The 22312-nt window shown below is 42.0% G+C and overlaps 1 protein-coding gene across 3 annotated transcripts in view; it reads right to left on the reverse strand.

Moving 5' to 3' along the window:
- The window catches only part of SOS4 (pfkB-like carbohydrate kinase family protein), a 199994-nt gene extending 181086 nt beyond the window's left edge, over positions 1–18908 (reverse strand). Inside the window, exons 1-2 of one of the 3 annotated variants that reach the window (XM_087400421.1) lie at positions 18653–18771; positions 18333–18465 (exon numbers count right to left, since the gene is read on the reverse strand). In XM_087400421.1, coding sequence (XP_087256547.1) covers positions 18333–18465; positions 18653–18675 — 156 coding nt within the window. In that variant the 5' untranslated portion in view covers positions 18676–18771. The other 2 variants (XM_087400423.1, XM_087400422.1) reach the window with 2 other exon arrangements.
- Positions 18909–22312: the final 3404 nt, after the last annotated feature.

A 22312-nucleotide genomic window follows, 5' to 3' on the forward strand; every position in this document is an offset into this window, starting at 1 on the left:
GTATTGTGTCCATAGTTTTGGACGGAAATATATATTTTGGTGGTTTCTCTATCTGGCTGGCAGGTGTGGATGAACTCAGTGAATGGGAGGAGAGGGATGCTCAAGCCTTAGCAATGCTAATCGGCACGACAACAGATGTTGTGATCCCTCATATCCGATTGGGAGAGACATCTCCAGAGGCGTGGGCCATACTGAAGGAGCTGTATGAAACCGACAATACAGCCTGTATCATTACTCTTCAGCATCAACTTTATAATCTTGATATGAACGAGGGTGATACTATGCATGACCATCTGACAAAGGTGAAAGTCATGTGGGACCAGCTCGCAGCGGTAGGTCAGAAGGTGGACTCGAGTCAATTGGCGATGCTCACACTCCACAAATTGCCACGGAGTTTTGTGACTACGGTCACTGCGGGTCAATAGACTAAGCCACTCACCTTTGAGGAGCTTGGCCCACTAATGCTTTAGGAGGAGGCTCGAGAGAAACTCTTTACGCAAACCAATGAAAAGGCATTAGTGGCCAAAGACAAGCCTGGAAAAGGCAAGTCAAACGAATTCAAGAAGTCAAAGGACGCAAACCGAAAGAAGAAAATGAAGTGCTTTTACTGTGAAAAGCTTGGCCACTCCGCCAAAGAATGCCAAAAGAAGAAGGCAGATCAGAAGCCGAAGAGAGAAGCCAGGATCAAAGAAGAGCCTAGGAATGATTCTGCCAATGTGACAACAAGACAGTTGTTTTTAATCAATGAACATTGTTCAGCGTATGCAGTCAGTGAAGGAAAAGAGGGTTGGTATGTTGACAGCGGAGCCTCAAAGCATATGTCCAACAAAAAGACTTGGTTCAAAACCATGGAAAGTACACACCCAGTTTCCAAAGTTTCTGTCGGGGATAGCCGGACATGTCTTGTGAAGGGCATTGGTAGCATTCCTTTCATTACGACCGTGGGAGAGGAGAAGGATATCTCTAGAGTACTTTATGTACCCAACCCGGACAGTGATTACCCTTGCTGCCCAATTCCATTGGCCTATTTTTCAAATGGACGTGAAGTCCGCATTCCTTAATGGAACCTTGGAGGAGGAGGTGTACGTCGAGCAACCACAGGGCTTTCAAGATCCAGGGTCCCCATTAAAGGTCTGCAAGTTGAAGAAGGCGTTATACGGGCTGAAACAGGCCCCCAGAGCTTGTACCAAAGGATAGATGTATTCTTTCAAAAGATAGGGCTAAGTCGGAGTCCTTCTGAGGAAAACCTCTACTTGCTCATTGAGAAGTGGTTGTGATTGGTACTCATCCTGTATGTTGATGATCTTATCTTGACAGGTGACCATGTCAAGAAGATTTCCCAGGTCAGGGATCTACTCATGTCTTTGAGATGACTGACCTTGGGTTATTACACTACTTCCTTGGGATAGAAGTAAAGCAGGCCAAAGACAGGATCTTCATTTCACAGGAGAAATATTGCAGAGAACTTCTGAAGAGATTCCAGATGGAGGATTGCAGGGCAGCAGTAACTCCTATGGAGATCGGGCTCAAGTGTTCACGACACATCTCAGCTGGTCGATACTCCTATGTACCGACGATTGGTAGGAAGCTTGCTTTACCTTACCAATACTCGACCTGATATTTGTTATGCAGTTGGGATATTATGCCAATTCTCTATTTCTCCCAGGAAGAGTCATTGGGATGCAGGTTTACGGGTGCTAAGGTATCTTCACAAAGGCACTCCCTCGAGAACATATGGTGTTATGCTCTAGCCGAGATAGCATGACCTCGGAAAGATCGGTGGGCATTTTCTCTTAGATGACCGACTTTTGTAATATTTCATGTGCGTAAATTAAATGGTCAAGGGAAGTAACTGCCAAGGTCCTAGGTGAGGGTGTATTGGCATCGACTAGGTAATTCTGAGTGCTAAGGCCTAGGTGCACCTAAATGTGTAAAAATGCCAAGGGGCAAATGTTTTAATTGTGCCCCTAGAGAGGGGTAAATGGTGTACCAAGCTAAAGGTCTAAAATGATGACATGTGGTAGGAGGGAACCATCTAGGGAATTGTGGGCTTGTGGATAGGCATGAAACGAAATTGAATTACGTATCTTTGTGAGCATGCCATCCATGAGATAGGCTGGGAGGAAAAACCTGATGCCATCGCATGTAAGTTGCGACCGTGAATTGACGAGCTTGAGGAGAGATTAGAGAGATCAAAGCGTCTCATTTGGTATCAGAGCCTAGGTCAAGGCTGTGACGATCCTAGTGAAGGAAGCAAGACGTCGAACAATGGGAATATGCATTTTTCGTAAGATTGTAAGAAACCGCATGGCGGAAAACTAAGGCCCGAATCACAAGCGTGGGTGTGTAACACAAGCGGGCAATTCTCCTTTATTCATGATAGCTTCAGCACCTGTTGTGGATGGCGATGGGCGACGCGCAGGCAGCTCATGGCTACGTGGGCTACATCGATGTCATAGTTACCAGACGCGCAAGCTTCGACGCTCTTAGTTTGGTTATGAGAATCTAGTGAAGAGGGAAGGAAGGCGAGAAAAGGCTTGGTGTCGTCCAAGCAGTTGGGTGCTTTATCGTGCGGCATATACTCCAAGCTCCGAGGTAAGGATTTTGGAAAGCAATAGCCAAGTGTAATTGAACGTCGGAACGATTAAAGTGAAGAGCACTCTCGACGGCGCCTTGCGCAACAAGGCATCCACCACGTCACGACATAGCTACAAGCAGCAGCTCGCTTTGATTGTCTTCTTACGTTCGACGAGCTCTCTAGTACCCGCCCCTGTAGCAGCAACAGCTCGCCGCCTTCATCCCTCATTTTTCTTGCTTCTCGCTATCTAAGAGAGGGGTGACGGGTGATTTTGGGTCTCAGCATCGTCTCCGACGATTTACTCCAGGGGGCATTTTTTTTCCTTCTATATAAGATTTTAGTTTCCAGTTTGCAGTCGATTTGTTCCTGTACAGCAGAGTTTGCAGCCGATTTATTCATGTACAACAGAAGGAAATTCGAAGTGAAAAAAAAAACCCTATTTTTCCTTTTTAAACAATGGAGGCAGAGGGACAAGATTCTAGGGTGAATCCTGGTCAATCTAGAGCACAGTCTACACAACAAGTGTCCCATCACATAACACCTACCCTAGTGGGTAGGATTTCTGTATTAGAAGATGCTTTACAGCAGATCATGAACCAACAGCTTCAAGTGAACGCTGATCAAAATGAAATTAGAGAGATGGTGCAAACCTTGTCGGCTAGACCATCTAGAAATGAAAAGGGCAAAGCTCCAGCAGAGCCAGAGCCCAGTATACATTCATCAGAACGTGCAAAGGTCAAGGTACCTAATATTGCTAATTATAGACCGGAAAAGTAGCTGGTCGGATGACCGAGCGCAGTTCTGATGTGATCAAGATTTGGTTACACAAGTGAGAAGAAGCCTTCGCCATTTGTGAAATCAGATCTAATCTAAAGAAAATCCGCGAGATCACTCACCTGTTTATTGAGGCAGCGGATAGGTGGTGGATAAAGCAACAGAAAGATCAAGTTGCCCCTACCACTTGGGAAGGGTCTAAGGCTGAATTCAAGAAACACTTTCTTCCACCTAACGAAGAGTCCCGAGCTTGGGATGCTTATAGAAACCTTCGCCAGAGGAATTTATCGGTGGCAGAGTACACTGACAAGTTCAGGGAATGTGTTATAAAGATAACAGACTCTCTCCTTATGTCGGTTCAGTTGAAAGACGATATCTATGGACTGAACGACAAGATTAAAATGGAAGTTCGGGCTAAATATGTGACTATATTAGATGAATCTATTGCAGTAGCCCTGAACTACGAGGATGCCAGAGGCAGACCTAGTGGGTTTGTGCAGGCAGGGACTCAGCATGAGTACCCGAGAAAAGGGGGATTTCAGAGGAAATGGACTTCAAAGACAAGTGTCTCGCAGCCAAGTGGCCAAACCAAGCAGGTGAAGCCGGTTGAGGGACCAACAAAGACAAGTACCACCGTTGGGGTGAAAAGGAAAGTAACTCCAATGGCAACCCGGGCTTGGTCAAAGTCCTCGTTGACCCCTGAGCAAAAAGAAAAAGCTAGAAAGGAAGGATTGTGCTTTGGTTGCCTTCAGCGACATCAGTGGAAAGATTGTCCACTAAATAAAGACCATCGCACAGCCAATATGTGACGCGGAAATGCAAGAGACTCCCAATGCGGAACATATGCAGATGCAATTGGCGGGACCTTCTCAGAGGTTAGTACATGTGTTGTTAAGTGTGTCTCTTACTAAGTTAGTAAGCGGTGCACCTGATAACATCCTTTCAAAGCCCACAGCAACGGGGTATACGGTTTTCGATGACCCCGAGTTAATTAAAATGAAAGAGCAAGTAGCCAATCATGATGCGATTGTGTTGTTTCACTCAACGTCAATGCACAATGTAATTAACTCAAAGCTTATTAAGAGGCTCAAGTTGAAAACTAGTCCGTCTGACTATGCTTATACGATCAGGATGGCGGACGGAAGTTCAACTGAAATATGGGACCAAAGGGTTACCCAATTGGAACTTCGAATTCAGGGCTACGTTGAGAAGCTGGACTTTGAGTTGACCAGGCTTGCTCACGCAGATATAGCCCTAGGCATGGCTTGGCATTTTTGAAAAAATCCAGCCATTGATTGGAAAAAGCATATTTACCAGTTCAAGATGAACAGGGTAGAATATGTTTTGCGAGGTGAAAAGGATTTACCTCGAGGACCATTGATTTCAGCCATGGAAATTCGGAAGACTCCGAAAGAGTTTCTGTGTCTGTGTATATTGATGATGCATCGGCTAGCACTGAGGCTACCCACGATGGGAAAATGGCCGAGTTGGCTAAAGAGATATCGGAGAAGTTCTCTGATTGTTTTAGGAATGAGTTACCTTATGGGTTACCTCCAGAGCGGAATGTTCAGCATAAAATTGAGATTATCCCGGGGGCAGAACCTGTAAATAGACCTCCCTATAGATTAGGCTTTACAGAAGAAGCTAAGATGCGAAGACAACTGGAAGAATATCTCAAGCTGGGGCAGATTCAACCCAGTTTTTCACCTTTTGCTTCGCCGGTGATATTAAAGAGGAAGAAAGATGATACTTTTCGCCTCTGTATAGATTACAGAGCATTGAATAATATCACTATTAAGCACAGGTATCCGATGGCTCGGATCGATGATTTGCTAGATGCATTACATGGGGCCGTAATTTTCAGTAATATAGATCTTAAGTGTGGCTACCATCAGATCCGTATTAGAGCCGAGGATGTGCATAAAACCGCTTTTAGAAGTAGGTTTGGTCATTATGAGTTTTTGGTAATGCCCTTTGGACTTACCAATGCTCCGGCTACATTCGTCATGCTTATGAACGATTTACTACGTCCGTATATCGGAAAGTTTGTAGTATATTTTATTGACGATATTCTAGTATTCAGTAAAAGTATTACTGAACATCACGAACACTTAAGAATAGTGTTCGGTACTTTGAGGAAAGCCAGTCTTTATGTAAATAAGAAGAAAACTATACTGTGTATGGTTAGACTTGAATATTTAGGATTCATAATTACTCCAGAAGGGGTAGAAATGGATCCAAAGAAAGTGGCTGCGATACTGACTTGGCCAATCCCTCAGAGTTTGACTGCTTTGCGATCATTCTTGGGATTTGTCCAATTTTATCAAAGGCATATCAAAGGATATTCTGAAATAGTTCACCATTGACTGATCTGACCTCAGATAAAGTACCTTTTATATGGGGACAGAATCAACAAGAAAGTTTTAACACCATATAACAAGCTGTGGTCTCAGGACCGGTGTTAAAAATAGTTGATCCCTAGAAACCGTTGTTCCTTGAAACCGATGCAAGTGGCATTGCGGTAGGAGCAGTTCTCCTCCAAGAGGGAAGGCCAATAGCCTTTGAAAGCAAGAAGCTTTCTCCCTCTCAAAGAAATTGGCCAACTCACGAATTAGAATTCTATGCTGTTGTCCATGCTTTGAAAACATGGCAACATTATTTGTATGGATCAGAGTTTTATGTGAATGTTGATCATGATACTCTGAAACATTTTAGTAAACAATCTGACTTGAGAGGCTGCCAAGCTAGGTCGGCAGAACTCATGCAGGAGTTTAATTTGACGATTCGGTACCCAAGAGGAAAAGATAATAAAGTTGTTGATGCGTTGTCACGCATTATGCATAACATGAGTTTCACGGTGTTAGAGAGCGCTCTAATGGCCGAGATTAGAGAAACTCAAAAGGTGAACGAGTTCGTCCAGAGCCTATGACCTAAGGCTCATGTGTTAAAACCCGAGGAAAAGGATGACCTGGCATCCAGAAAAGGCCAAACTTATGCAAGATATGCCATAAGGGATGGTATGCTGAAAAGATATGGTAAGGTAGTAGTACCTAATCAGAATGATCTCAGGCAGAGAGTCATTCAACAATGCCATGATGGCCCATGTGCGGGACATCCAAGAGTCGAGAAGACATATGATCTCGTGAAGTGAGATTTCTTTTGGCCAAAGATGAAAAAGCATATTCATGAATATGTGACACGTTGTTTTTCGTCTCAAGTAAGTAAGGCAGAGCGGGTGAAGCCACCCGGACTTTTACAACCCTTGGAGATACCACTAAGTAAGTGGGAGGGCATTTCCATGGACTTTATTATAGGGCTACCTACAACACAAGGTGGATATCATTCTATCCTGGTGGTGGTTGATCATCTTACCAAGATGGCTCACTTCATTCCAACTAGAGAGTCTGTTAGTGCCCCGCAAGTGGCGGATTTGTTTATTAGACATATATTTCGTCTGCATGGATTACCCAAATCCATAGTGTCAGACAGAGATGTCAAATTTACCGGTCATTTTTAGACTGCAGTATTTGAGACACTAAGGACTGAGTTGGGAATGAGTAGTGGGGATCATCCAGAAACGGATGGTCAGACAGAAAGAATCAACCAAATTTTAGAGGATATACTTAGAGCATATGTGTCATTGAGGCAACATACATGGGACAAGTGGTTGCCATTGTTGGAGTTTGCCTACAATCATAGTAAACATTCCTCTACAGGGTTCAGTCCATTTGAACTGAACTATGGTTATAGACCAGCGAATCCAACTATAGTTGGAATACCTCAAAAAGTGCCTAGTGCCGTGAACTTTGTGATTCCGATGCGGAAGATGCTAGCACTTGCGAGAGCTAACATCCGCCAAGCTATGGATAGAGCTAAGGCATATGCGGATGAAAACCGATCCGCTAGAGAATTTAAGGAAGGAGAAAAAGTTTTTCTCAGAGTTCCTTCACACTCTAAGTCTTTGACTGCAGGAGAGTGTGCTAGGTTATCACCTCGATATTGTGGGCCATGGTTAATTCTAAAAAGAATAGGCAAGGTAGCGTATAAATTAGAATTACCACTGGGGTATAAGGTGCACCCAGTGTTTCATGTTTCTAGTTTAAAGATATTTTTGCATACTGGTGACTCACTAATTGAAGGTGTTGTTTTGTTTCAAGAGGTAGAGGATAATGCAAGACACAAACCAACAAGAATCCTGGACCAAGGAACAATGCAAGTGCGCAATCGGAAGATACCCACGGTGTTGGTTGCATGGCATGGTCTACCTCTATCAGAAGCTACCTGGGAATCCGTATACCAGCTACGGAGAGTGTTCCCAGATTTCATCATCAAGGACGCTGATGCTTGAAGAGGGAAGGAATGTTATGCTCTAGCCGAGATAGCATGACCTCGGAAAGATCGGTGGGCATTTTCTCTTAGATGACCGACTTTTGTAACATTTCATGTGCGTAAATTAAATGGTCAAGGGAAGTAACTGCCAAGGTCCTAGGTGAGGGTGTATTGGCATCGACTAGGTGGTTCTGAGTGCTAAGGCCTAGGTGCACCTAAATGTGTAAAAATGCCAAGGGGCAAATGTTTTAATTGTGCCCCAAGAGAGGGGTAAATGGTGTACCAAGCTAAAGGTCTAAAATGATGACATGTGGTAGGAGGGAACCATCTAGGGAATTGTGGGCTTGTGGATAGGCATGAAACGAAATTGAATTACGTATCTTTGTGAGCATGCCATCCATGAGATAGGCTGGGAGGAAAAACCTGATGCCATCGCCTGTAAGTTGCGACTGTGAATTGACGAGCTTGAGGAGAGATTAGAGAGATCAGAGCATCTCATATGGAGCACCTCATCAGACGTATGGGGATTGGCCCACAGTTGTGACATTGAGGGGGGGTGTTAGAATCTCACTGTGCCCACCTGTGAGCCACCGATTTGAGGAGACAAGGGGCAATGAGAGGTAAGAGGGCTGGGGAGAGACCCAAGCCGGAATAGGAGGGAGGATAGCATGGCAGATATAGGCGACCAGCACACGGGCTGGTCGCAGCCTGCAACAACAGGTATGAGGGGGGATTTAGGCCTCACATGGAGGCATCAACAGCAGCGCGGACTGGCCACCTAGGGCACCATTATATAGGGGCCTGTGGCTGACCAAGTCGGCCCAACTAGGGCCAACCCTGGTCGGTTTATGGGGCCCATATAGTCGGCCACCAGACAGGGTACCGACCCTACTGATCGGTCATCTGAAGGGGCCTACGTAGAGCCTATAAAAGGTCCACTTCTCCATTCAGCCCAGCATCCAATGCGATACTGAAAGCCCTTCTCCAAGGCTGTGTTTAGCACTCAGATCTGGGACAGTTTTGTGAGAGAGTTCATCAATTTTCTCCAGCACCCTGCTGTGATTTGTATTGCTCCCTTGGAGACATTTTCTGCCCACCATCCGGTGGATGAATATACTCTCTCTCTCCGTCCATATTTATTTCTGAGTGTGTGTGTGTGTTGCATCTATGATCATTTATCTGAGTTAAGTGTGTAAGAGTTGGAGAGATCTTGGGTGGAGGTTTGAGTGATTCATTCCCTCTTCTTTTCTAACAGTTCAAGGCCAAGGGTAAAGGGCAGCAAAAGCCACATGCCAATCAGCCCACACATCAGCATAAAGCTGATTCTGGACAGCCTTCTTATAAGGCAAAGGGTGATACAAATAAGCAGAAAAAGAAGGGCATCTGTCATTATTGCAAGAAGCCAGGTCATTATATTGGAGAGTGCAAGAAGCGCATAGCCAAAGAGAAGAAAAGGGATTCCGGAATGGCTATGTCAGATGCATCAGCTCCACATTCTCATGATGGAGGAGATGTTGCAACCAACTTTGTTGAAGAGCACTATGCCTTTCTGTCTTGCACTTCAGATTTTTCAGTGGGTAGTTCTCATATTACAGCCACTAATGATGATGACCCATATGCTTTTTTGACTTGCAGTTATGATCCTTCAAAGGATGAATGCTCCTTTGGTGTTGATGAGACACTTCATACTTGGTATTTTGACAGTGGTACTTCAAAGCACATCACTTCCAAGAAGAGTCTGTTTATAACTCTGCATTCTTCACCCACCAAGAAGAAGGTAACTTGTGCGAATAATTCTTCTTATTCAATGTGTGCAGTGGGAGACATTATTCTTACATCCACTAATGGCACAGATTTCAGAATTTCAGATGTACTCTATGTGCCAAGGATAAAGAAGAATTTGCTTTTAGTGTCCTCACTCAATAGAGGAAGATTTCAAGTTGTTTTTTATGATGACAAGTGTGCAGTCAGAGACAAAGAAAATGACTATGCTTTGATGTTGTCTGGCACTTTGTATCGGGGTCTTTTTCAGCTTGATATATATGAAAAAAGATCCCATGATATGGTTGATGCATTGCCTCCTTTGGAATCGCCTCCTCCTCATGCATGTGAAGGCTACATTCTTGGCAAAATGCATAGACTTCCCTTCAAAAAGGATGGTGCAGTGAAAGCTACACGGAAATTACAGCTTATTCACAGTGATGTCTGCAGTCCCATGAGGACACCTGCTTTTGGGGGTTATCTCTATTTTGTTACATTCATAGATGACTTTACCAACTACACTTGGATCTATGGTCTCCAGGCAAAATCAGAAGTGTTTATGCATTTCAAACACTTTGTGGCTATGGTTGAGAATGAGACAGGACTGAAGGTGCAGACACTTCGAACGAATCGAGGGGGGGAGTATATGTCTCATGAATTTGAGACATTTTTGAAAGAAAAAGGCATCATGCATCAGCTTACAGTGAGGCTTACACCTCAACAGAATGGCAAAGCTGAGCGGAAGAATCGCACCGCCATGGAAATGAATAGATGCATGCTCACAAGTAAGAAGTTGCCTCACAGTTTTTGGCTAGAAGGCCTCATGTGTACCAACTATATTTTAAATCGGGCTCCTACAAAGGCTTTGAAGACAATCACTCCCTATGAGGCATGGCATGGTAGAAAGCCTTCAGTTTTTGGTTGTGTTGCATATGCCCACGTGCCTGTGGAGTTCAGAAAAAGTTGTCAAATAAGGCACTCAAATGCATTTTTGTGGGATATAGTTCACAAAGCAAAGGCTATCGTCTCTACAATCCTGCTACATGCAAGATTTTTGTTAGTAGAGATGTTATATTCTCTGAAAATTCTGCACATACACATGCTGAAATTCAGATTCCAACCTCTTCAGATGATGTGTTTGAGGGGATGCTTCCTATAGCATTTGGTTCCCCCGCTGAAACTCAGAATTTACAGCAACCTCCGCCAGATCCACATGTACAAATTCAGCCCCCAGCTGAATTAGTACAACCTCAGGGTGTGGATGAAGTTGTCAGGCAAGAAATTCAAGAGATACACGCAGCCAAAACAGTCCCGCATTGGTTGCTTCAGACTCTCAGGGAGAGTAAGCTTGAGGCTCCATTGCCCAGCAGGACTCGTAGTGCAGTAAGGCACATGGGGGGGGGCTCTTTCAGTTGAATCAGCTTATGCAGGTACTCTTCTTAATGAGGAGGAGCCTGAGACATTTGAAGAAGTAAAGGATAATGTGCATTGGATGAATGCCATGCACGATGAATTGCAGTCCATTCATAAATATCAGACTTGGGATGTCGTGGATTTGCCACCAGGTAAGAATGCCATAGGTACACGTTGGGTTTTCAAAGTCAAAAGAAAGCCAGATGGGTCCATTGATCGGTATAAGGCAAGGCTGGTTGCAAAAGGATATGCTAAAAAAAAGGGCATAGATTATGAGAAGACTTTTGCTCCTACATCCAGAATGACCACCATCAGGATAGTTAATGGAATGTTCATCAATTGGACATTAAAACAGCTTTCCTTAATGGAGACTTGTTGGAAGAGATTTATGTCAAACAACCTCCGGACTTTAAAATTTCAGGAAATGCACATCAGGTATGCAAGCGCAATAAAGCTTTGTATGGGCTGAAACAAGCCCCACGTGCATGGTATGCCAAAATTGATGCCTTTCTAACCAGCAAGGGGCTACACAATAGTCCAACTGAGAGCACCCTCTACATCAATAAGGATGGGGGGGATATTTTGGTCATCATTCTTTATGTAGATGACATGCTGCTCACCGGATCAAATGAGGAAGTAATTGTAGATTTCAAAATCTAATTGAAAGCTACATTTGATATGTCAGACTTGGGCTTGTTACATTTCTTTTTGGGGATCCAGTTTATTCAAGAGAAACGTGGCATTGTTATGTCTCAGTCCAAGTATGTTCAAAAACTCTTAGACAGATTCAACATGCATGATTGCAAGCCTATGTCCACTCCCATGGAGCCGGGGCTAAAGCTTACAATGCATGATGCAAGTGAATCAATTGATGTCACACTCTATAGCCACGCTGTTGGATGTCTCATTTATCTCTGCAATACACGACCTGATATTCAGTTTTCAGTTTCTCAGGTGAGCAGGTATATGCACAGCCCAAAGATTATGCATTGGCAGGCTGTAAAATGCATCTTCCATTACTTGCAAGATACAAAGTCTTTTGGCTTGATGTTTCCCAGGGGGAGTCACTTGCACATGCATGCTTACAATGACTCACATTGGGCTAGAGACTATGATACTAGCCAGTCCACTGGTAAGAATTGTTTCTTTCTAGGACATGCTTGCATTTCTTGGTCGAGCAAGAAACAATCTATAGTGGCTACCTCCTCATATGAAGCTGAGTACAGGGCAGCTTTCACAGCGACGGTTGAATGTGTTTGGCTGCATCGTTTGTTTGCTGATCTTCATCTTTCATTGGAGGGTCCTTCTCCGATTCTCACTGATAGTCAAAGTGCTCTAGTAGTGGCAAAGAATCATGTGTTTCATGCTCGCACGAAGCACATTGAGGTCTAAACATACTCAATATTCAAATGCATATACTTGCTCACAGGTGGAAAATAATGTTGCAGTTTATGCAAAAGGGGATCAGCCTTGGGCTTTCATGATCCACTATCTTTTGTTGCATATTGATACTTCTGCTTTTGGGCATTGGCAGCCTACACAGTGGAATTTTCTATTTGGCTCTATTCAAGGCAAGATCAGAGGTTGCCCTTTTGTCTCTCGTTTGCTTCTTGATTGGAAGCATATTTTATCCCACTTGGAATGGCATGGCAGGGATTCTTTGTCGGGAGATTCCTTGAGGGCTGAGAATATTTATTGGTCCAAAGTATTCCACCCTTCTTTGGCTATACAAGAACCCAAGTGTTCTTATCTTTCAAAGGCATTTCTTCTGTGGCGGATGTACTTCAAGATGATAACACTCTTTTATCTTTTTCTACAACTGCTAGCAAATATGGTTTGGGAGCTCATTATCGTCCTTTATGGCATAAAATTTCCGAAATGCTCCAACCTTTCTTGCCGGTACCTTGTTTGGAACTTCAGGATAGGCTTGAAGATTGGACTCTGCATTCTTCTTCCTCTTCAGCCCGTCCTTTGAAGCTCTCACATATCACAATGCCTTCTCTGTATAAAGTGTTGTTAGTTCCGCCTTGGATTTCTGATAGAGCAAATTCTGTTTGGCATATGGATCGCCCACTAAAGTGGTGGAGAAAGCGGCTGCGTCTCCTTTGGCATTATAAAGTCCCTCTTCGGCAACAGCTTTTCCTTTGGCAAGTCCTACTTGGCATTTTTCCATCTGGGCAGTTACTCGCGCATAGACATATTGCTCCGACTGTTTGCCACAGATGTCTACATTCTGCTGAATCTATGCTTCACATCTTTTGCCATTGTCCACACACTTGTGATTTCCTCGCTCTCATTCGACAGGGTCTTCGAGCAAGATTTCCTACTGTTACTTTTGACAGGTTCTTCTGGTTATTTGGTTTTCATCCAGCTAGACAAGGTTTTGATTTTATTTTTTGTTTGGGTACGCTACTGGGCACTGTGGACTCTATGGATGGACAGAAATCATAGAGTCTTTGGTGATCCTACTTTTCCATCTTTTGATTTTTTCAAACAATCTCTATGGCAATCGTTTTATGATTGCTTTCAGACTCATTTGATTGATCATGATGTATATATAGCTTATACTGAGATTTTCAATTGAGTAGTGGTTACTCCGCTTTTGAAGTAACTATGAATGTAATTACATTACAGCAATAAAAATTCTTCTCACAAAAAAGTGTGTGTAGAAGACGCACACTTAGTGCCATAGACCATGACACAGGTGATGATGTAATGCAAAGGCCCACACATGGGATGGCGCCTATGATTGTGGAGTTCCTATGATTTAGGAGTTACCTCCTTTAATGTAGGAGAGGTGCCATTGATTTAGGCCACCCTCTCTCCCATTCTATAAAAGAGAGGACTTCCTCTCAACTCAATCGAACACTTTGCCATTTGGTTCCCACACTCTCTTCCATGATGTCCTCCTTCACTCCCACTTTCCAACATTTGGTATCAGAGCCTCCTTGAATCCCTAGCCCATTGTAGCTTCAATATGCCACCTCATCATCTTCTTCTCCACCCTCCACCTTCTTCTTCATTTCTGCCCTCTTTCTCTCCCGATTTTGCTTAGCTCCGTTCTCCTCCATTAAGCGACCATTCCTAGAGCCCTCTAAGTGAAGTATCCTCTACTTGGGGCGCACCTTTGAAATTTCGCTTCGTTTACCCGTGCCGACACGATCTCTCCTCGCCGAACTTTCAAGCAATTCCAACTACAGCCACGATATTTCGTCAATTCCTCTGAGCCACGGGTGGGTGACACTATGAGCTTGCTGCTGATGAAATTTGAGCTCAAATGCTTGCTGAAGTAAGGAGAAACAAGCAAAAGACCAATCGAAGAAGGTGCTGATGTCATGAGCAATGCTGCGCGTTTTTTTTGCAATCCTCCTAGGTGGACACAATCTCTGGTATAAGGTCTTCAAATGCGCATTAAAAGCCCTCTCAGTTATGCTTCATAGAGCTTGAATCGAGCCCTCCAAATTACTCTGTTTTTTACTCTTCAATTTTGGGCACTTTTGATTGTTGAATTCTTGATGCAAGCTTAAAGATGACTTATTGACAGAAAATTATTGGTTAATAATGCCTAGCTCTTGTTCATCTTCCAATGCTTCATATGTGAAGCAAAGAAGAAGAAACAAGCACCTAGATATGTCAATAGGAAGGTAATAAAACTTGTGAAGGAAAAGTCACATAAACCATATTATTATTTTGATGCAAAAAGTTTAGGATTTTCTGATTTTATGGCTTGCAATATGTACTTGTATGGTTGAGACTCATAAGCCATTTGTAAGAGAGCAGACACTGCCTAAACATAAAGGTAAGACCCTCTCATGGCCACCTTTAAGATAAACAAGTTCAATGGCCAAGGTTTTCACACTTGGCAAATGAAAATCAAATTTGTTCTTATGAAAGAGAATTTGTGAGACTTGGTCAAGTCAGGGAATCAATCATCTCAAGAAGGTGAATCCACACAACCAAAGGTAAAGGGAAGACAAGTGACTCTTCTTCAACTACACCTGCAGATGCTAAAAGGCTAGAGAAAGCTTATGCAATTATTACATTAGATTTAGGAGATGATTATGTGCATCATATTTTAGATTTGGAATCCCCTTTTGAGGCTTGGCATAAGTTAGATGTGTTATTTGGTGCTAGCTCTCATACTTCTAAGTTGAATTTGAAAATTAAGTTCTTTGAACTTAAGATGGATGGAGACAATGTTGCAGCTCATGTTAATACTTTGAGGAGTCTTATGACACAATTGGCCTCAATCAACTCTCCACTTACTGAAGATGATGCTATGGCTGTGCTCTTGAAGAGTATGTCTCAAGACTATGATTATGTTGTGACTACCTTGAAGAATCTTCCCCAACCCACACTGGAGGGCATCATCAGTGCTCTACAAGAGGAAGAGAGAAAGAACACATGGGTGAAGTGCACATATAAGCACTTGAAGTAAAGTTTTCATCAAAGAGCAAGTACAAGGCATGCAAGCATTGTGGAAAGACCAATCATCTTAAAAAAGATTGCTACAAGATCCATCCTTGCACTTAATGTGGCAAGAACAATCATTCAGAGAAGTTTTGCAATGAGAAGAAGAAAAACATTGCAAATCTGGTTGAAGAGAGAACTCCATCAACAAATGAAGAATCAAACTTTGTGGTAGAAGATAAAGACTATGCCTTTTGAGCACTTGTCTTTTGAACTTTATTTATCATCACTTGGTCAATTTTTTAGGCTCTCTGCCTAGAATGGTACTCCAAAAAGAATGTTATGTATTTTGTCTTTTGTAAATCACCTCTGGCACCATATGATGTAGGCCATGTGATATGTGTTTACTCCCATGGTACCTCTTGCAGACATGAGAAACTAGGTCCACACAAAGGCCTAAGATCCATCCTTGTACATGCAAGGGAGAGAACCATTTGGGGGGGTCTCCCATTTTTGTAAACCTTGACCCTGGGGTATCTTTGCTAGCATGAGATCCTAGCCATAGATTTATCCTTGACCACCATTAGATGGCATGTGAAACTATGTGACTAGATATATCCTTGACATAGCAAGAGGCAAACCCTTGAGGGGGGGTATGTTGGGGATATGTGTGATCAAGGGGTTGCTAGGTGCATGTGTGCATCCACTAGCAGTCACATGGTTGTGTGTATGTGTGTGTGTGTCTGTGTAGAAGAGGCACACGCACGCGCGCGCACACACACACACACAGAGCTGGTTTTTATTGATGGTGTGGTTTCATCACTGCATCAGTTTTTACAGAGCAATAATTTGAAGCTGGATGATGCTATGTTTGATCCTCCTCCAGCTTGATATGTAACTTTTTACTTGGCTGCCTCATGACTTTTGCTCTGAGGCTTTACTTGTAAAAAAAAATTCTTGCACTTATTTGGTGGGTTTTTACCTCTTTTTGAGGTTTCCCACACAGAAATATAAGATTTCACTATTTAAAAAAAAGTGTGTGTAGAAGAGGCACACTTAGTGCCATAGACCATGACACAGGTGATGATGTAATGCAAAGGCCCCCACATGGGGTGGTTGCCTATGATTACAGAGTTCCTATGATTTAGGAGTTCCCTCCTTTGATGTAGGAGAGGTGCCATTGATTTAGGCCACCCTCTCTCCCATTCTATAAAAGAGAGAACTTCCTCTCAACTCAATGGAACAATTTGCCATTTGGTTCCCACACTCTCTTCCATGATGTCCTCCTTCACTCCCACTTTCCAACAGTTAGGAGGTTCTTCCCCCCATGGGTTATATGGCAATTCTTTGCAAAACAAGTCTTGCATTCATCACAATTGCTGACAATGACTTGAAAGATGAATGGGAACCTTATGATTTGCTTGACATAGAAGCAACTGTCATATAAACAAAAACGGTCATAAAACCTTAATCTATACAAAATTTAAAGCATAGGAAACGTTTGATTGCCCTTTATCAAATGCATTTGATATCTTACGTTCTAAGCTGAGGCCATAGACCTGCTTGGCCCTCGATGGCCTGGCCGGAATATATAAATATATATATATATATATATATATATATATATATATATAGAGAGAGAGAGAGAGAGTGCTTATATATGCTACAAAAGCCCCCATATGTCGTTGTTTCCTGCTTTCAGCTGGGGACAATAGGCTAGCTAAATTATAGGGGATAGACACTTATCTGTTACCAGCCTTGGGGCAGGCCGCTGAACAACACTGACTAACCAGCCCTAACCAATGTTATATAGATGGCAGAAGACACTCGGTCTGGTCTGAAATATGGATCCTCTCTAAACTATCCTGGTTGGCACTCGCTCACCAGTTCCCTATGTTTCACATGGTTTTTAATTGTTTTGGCTATGGTGATGATGGCCAGCAGCTCAGATTGTACCCCTTCAATACCAGACTGAGCCCCGTGGAGCACATGCAGTCGTTTGACAATTTGCTGCTGCCTTCTTTGTGGCAGTGGATTATGTGATGGCAATAAATGTAGACATATATGTAAGGACCTCTCTAAATTTTGTGCATGTCCTCACCATCAAATAACAAAACATAAAAATAATTCAGATGTGCTTGTTTCTAGTCAAACTGTTTGAATATAAAGCAAGATGCTAAATTTTCTTTCAAACACTTGAATGTCCTAATGCAGTGTCTTATGAACAAAACCTATTCTGTTTGTAGCTACACCTTTCCAGAAAATGCAAATATTTTCCTCCTCAAATTTCAGCCACCAAAATCAAAAAGATGCTTGCAACTGAGTTTTTAGACTTTTTCATGCAGTTGAAAGAAAGAGAGTCTTTTATTCACAAATAGGCACCAATATTTGTTTTCCATAACATGGATGGCGAATGTATCTATGAAACCTGTTAATGCCTTGCTTTTTACATTTCTGATTCGTTGGCTTCATTCTTATAGAATGTCAACCAGACATTCACACGCATCTTAATTTTCTTCACAAGCCTGTAAATCAAAAGGCTTGACTTGTAATATGCAAATAACATGGTGCAAGGAACAGATTCAAGAATTATATCTACAGCTTTTCACAATAGCCAGAAATCTATGTTTTGTGGAAGCCCATAAGTTAAACTCAGCCTATGGTTCCAATTTTCTGCAATCACGTTCTTCTGGGACTTCCTATAAACGTGGTCTCTAAAATTATTACAAACAAAACTCTGAAATTTCCTTGTACGATGCCTTCCCACACACGTGCTGTTCATGCATTCTTTTTAAAACTAACTCCTCAAAACAAGACACCGGGCTCACAACCACTGGAAGAGAGGATAATGTGGTAGAGATTAAGATCGACGGATCAAGCCGCCATTTTTTTTTTTAGCACACCCAAGACAACCAAGAGGGACAATTGCGCATATTTATAATTCCTATGGCAGACAAAACTAGCAACGTTGTTGCAACTGGAAGACGTTCCTTCTTCGGTTCAAGTGCAATTACGTGAGCATCTCACGTGAAAGGAGAAAGGAGGCATTTGAAAGTCAACGTCTCACCTGTACCGTGTGGGACTGTATGCTCAAAACGCGGCCGTTGCCAGGGACAGAAATAGCTGACAAGGGGGGGGCCATGGTATTGATTCGGGGCGGGCGATAAATCCCGCAAGACGTGGTAGAAGCGCAATGGCAGCTGTAGGACAGCATTAAGGAAGCCGATCAGCGTGGCCAATCGTGACAGCCTCAGACAATTTCCTCCTCGTTAACTTCATTGATATGAGATGCTGACCAAAATTTGGAAATGCCAAGACGTTGAGAAAGGCAATGCGGTCATGGATGCTCAAACACAATAACGAAAGTAGAAGAGGAGTGAACGTAACGAGGAAAAAACCAAGGTCGCCATCGTGCACGAGATCAGCGTAGTAATTTTGTGGTCATGGTAGTAATTTCGTTTTGTAAATCTCCATCTTGCTGGGCAACATGGTATAAGGTAGGAAAACAGGCACCTGAAGAACAGACAGCAAGGTACTTGTGGCCGAACGTTCACTAGACTCCAATGCAAAGCTTTGGATGTTAACCTTGCACAAAATTAACCTTTCGAAGTGGTCTTCACGCCACCTTGTAAAGAAGTACTTGTCTTTCAACACAAAGTTGAGACTTGTCAAATCGTGCTCTCTCCCACATTTCAAATATTCTTATGGGATTTTAATTTTAGTGTATTGCACCCCTTTCCAAATGTTAAATCATGGTCCTCCCATGACATCGACAAGGCTCCTCTAGGAGTGCTTTAGTATACACTTGCTTCATGTGCTAGCTCTTTCTATAGCAGAAGTCTATAGGTGGGTGTTGCAATCTCAAAGTCCTTGCTAGAGAGCTAGGTATAAAAAATACTCCTCCTCCTTGGTTTTTGTTGTTCTTCTTCTTCTTAAGGATCTCTCACGTTCTCAAAAATAAAGTGTACTGATAGCCATTCTTCCAAGGAAGTGGGTACCAACAACATAAGGAAAAGGTCTCACCTTAATCCACAAAATCTTTAAGTTCACCTCCTAGTTGATAAAATCAAAATTTTATCATTACTTAATGCCACAAACCCGTTTACCACTCCTAAATGCTCAACCGCAGCGTTAGGTTTTTCTTTTTTTACCTAGGACTTCATAGTAGAACTTCCTAGGAATATTATCATCCTTGAAAAGGGCATTAACACTTTTAAGCATCAAAAGTTATTGTATCCTTTACTATTTTTGCTTAAGGTATCACTATGTTAACGAGCAAAGATAAACCACACCATTCTAATCAATAAAAGCCATGAAGTCAACTCAAGGTAGAACGTGTCCATCTCATCCTTGTTTACTTTTAAAACTTGTGAGAGTATGACAAAGAGCATCTTGATTCTAACATCAAGAACATGTCAAAAGCCTCTTCCATAAAATTTAACCAAAATGTTCGTCTAATTTGTGAAACTTATGAGAGTATGATATAGAGCATCTTGATTCACACCTTAAGAACATTCTTTCATAAGGTTACTCATGGTTACTAATGTTAATAGTGTCCCATAAATGAAGGCTAGCAACTCACAACATGTCAAGATGGACACTTCACAAATACTTACCATCACAGGCATACAATTTATGCCATGTGTACAATAATTAAAAGATATGCATGCGCCACTATAAGAAGTCACTTTTTTTGAGATGTAGAGAACCCATAGAAAGATCCAATGGTAATCTTTATATCAATACTTACATCATGTCCTTATGCATTAAAAAAATGCTCAATAACCATGCATCACAAGAGAATCTCCATGACACATAGGTCCTTGACAATTCCAATATGTCATGCTCGAGGCTTGCTCATTGCCATCGTATCCGTAGCTTCGCGAAATCCTCATCAAAGAATCCATCAAAGAGAATTAAATATGCTAAGGAGAATGGGTGGGGGAAAGGAAATTAGATTCAACTTTTTGCGGGATGCCCATAAGGTGCTATCACAATAGGATTGAGGATGGGAAGAGACCTACGGTCTCCTTGGTGTCTTGGAATGTGAGGGGGTGTTGTGGGAAGGTGAAGCAAAAAGCCCATATTTTTGTGATCATACGATGGAATGCTGAGGTCATGTTGTTACAAGAGCTTAAGTGTGGGGAAGTTGATGGTGTTTGGATACCCTGTAAACAAATTGGTTATGCGATGATTGTGATGGCCAAAAGTCCCTTGCCGTATCTTTGAGTGAGGAAGACTTTAAGTTCAAGGTTGTGTGTGTCTATGCCTCTAATGATATTTGGATAAGAGAGCAATGCTGGGGCGATCTTAATAATCGGATGACAGTCAATACATGGATCCTAGGAGGGGATTATAATATGATTGAAAATAGTGAGGATTGGTCTCATGCAGAGAGAGGGATTTCTGCTCTTGAGTCAAAGGCATGGGAGAGCCTATGTTTAGATAAGGGTTTTGTGGATGGTTTTGAAATTGATCTGGAGGGATGTGTAGTTTCACATGGAATAACATGCATAAGGGGAAATACTTTTGGGTTAGTAGAAGTGATAGGTTTTATTTCTCGGAGGAAGGATGGTGGTTGAGTGCCCCCGTGGGTGGTAGAGTGTTGGTTTGCTGAGGATTTCTGATCATGCTCCAATGGGGTGGACTTTTTCAGTACCCAGAGACATTGGAAGGTCGTTTGATATGCCGTTCAAGGTTGATAAGAGGCTGTTGAGGAGAGTAGAGTTTTGTGAGGATGTGAGAGAGCTTGGGATAGGGCTACAATTGGGGTGATCGACCCCATGTGAGAGGTAGGATAAGGCCATCAAGGAGGTTGTAAAAGTGGCTAAGGAGTGGTTAAGTAATTCGAGGGAATAAAAACTAAGATTAAATTATATATTGATTGATTGCAAGCTTAAGTTGATCAAGAGTGTTGTCTCCTAGACCCAAAGGATCCGTTTCCATCAACACTGTTGGTCAAGGTTCAAGATGCACTAAGAGCACCATTATAAACCACACCTCCTAGAGATTGAATTTTGGAAGCCTTTAAAAGTTCTTTGGTAGCATCAAAGACACTTGCCATCCTTCCAATCTCTTAGGTACTCATTAGGGAATGTGCCAAGGACAATATACTTTTCTTGATAAAGTCCCATTGTAAAGGATTTTTTGCTAAGGGAATCAAATCTCTACCAATATTAGTAAAGAGATCTAAGGCTTATTTACTTTTGTGGAAAACTAATCCAAAATCTCATTTCAAGGATTTCAATACTAGGAAAACCTACATACAATATGCATTCAAGGGTAATATTTGAACCCTAGTTACACATGGTTCTTACATTCCGTTCCCTTTATAAATATTGAATCTTTTAAAGGGAATCAAATCTCTACCAATATTAGTAAAGAGATCTAACGCTTATTTACTTTTGTGGAAAACTAATCCAAAAGCTCGTTTTAAGGATTTCAGTACTAGGAAAACCTACATACAATATGCATTCAAGGGTAATATTTGAACCCTAGTTACACATGGTTCTTACATTCCGTTCCCTTTATAAACATTGAATCTTATAATTTTATGAATTGAAATTACCCTCCTATATATATTTTCTTGTGGATTTTCATAGCCCTTATGTTGAATCTACATTGTATGGCCATATTTGTAGGTACATCCTCTAAAAAGCTCATTGATTAACAAATTGTGGCTTTTAAAAAAGATTCACCAACTCCCCATGCATGTCCTTTGGATGAGTTTTAAAGTTTCCTTGTTGCTTTAGATAGTATCTAATATTAGTGAATGAAGGACCCTTTGACATGATCAAACTTCACATGGTTGTTATTCTTACCATTAATAGCCCCTTAGTTAATAGAAATGTTCTCAAAAGATTATGTAAATTGATTCCTAGTCTCCTTTCAGACGTTTGTCTTTATCCCATAAGAAAGGCAACATGGGTAATTTTTTATTTATTTTACTAAATTTTATGTACTAAGGATATAATAAATAATATAAGATATGATACCAATAAAGATGCTCATGACTAACCATTTGGCCTTTGAATACCCATGCCATTA

This window comes from Dipteris shenzhenensis, chromosome 29 (genome assembly GCF_047967505.1).
Source record: "Dipteris shenzhenensis isolate YYH24624 ecotype China chromosome 29, Dip_SZ_1.0, whole genome shotgun sequence".
Classification (NCBI taxonomy): domain Eukaryota; kingdom Viridiplantae; phylum Streptophyta; class Polypodiopsida; order Gleicheniales; family Dipteridaceae; genus Dipteris; species Dipteris shenzhenensis.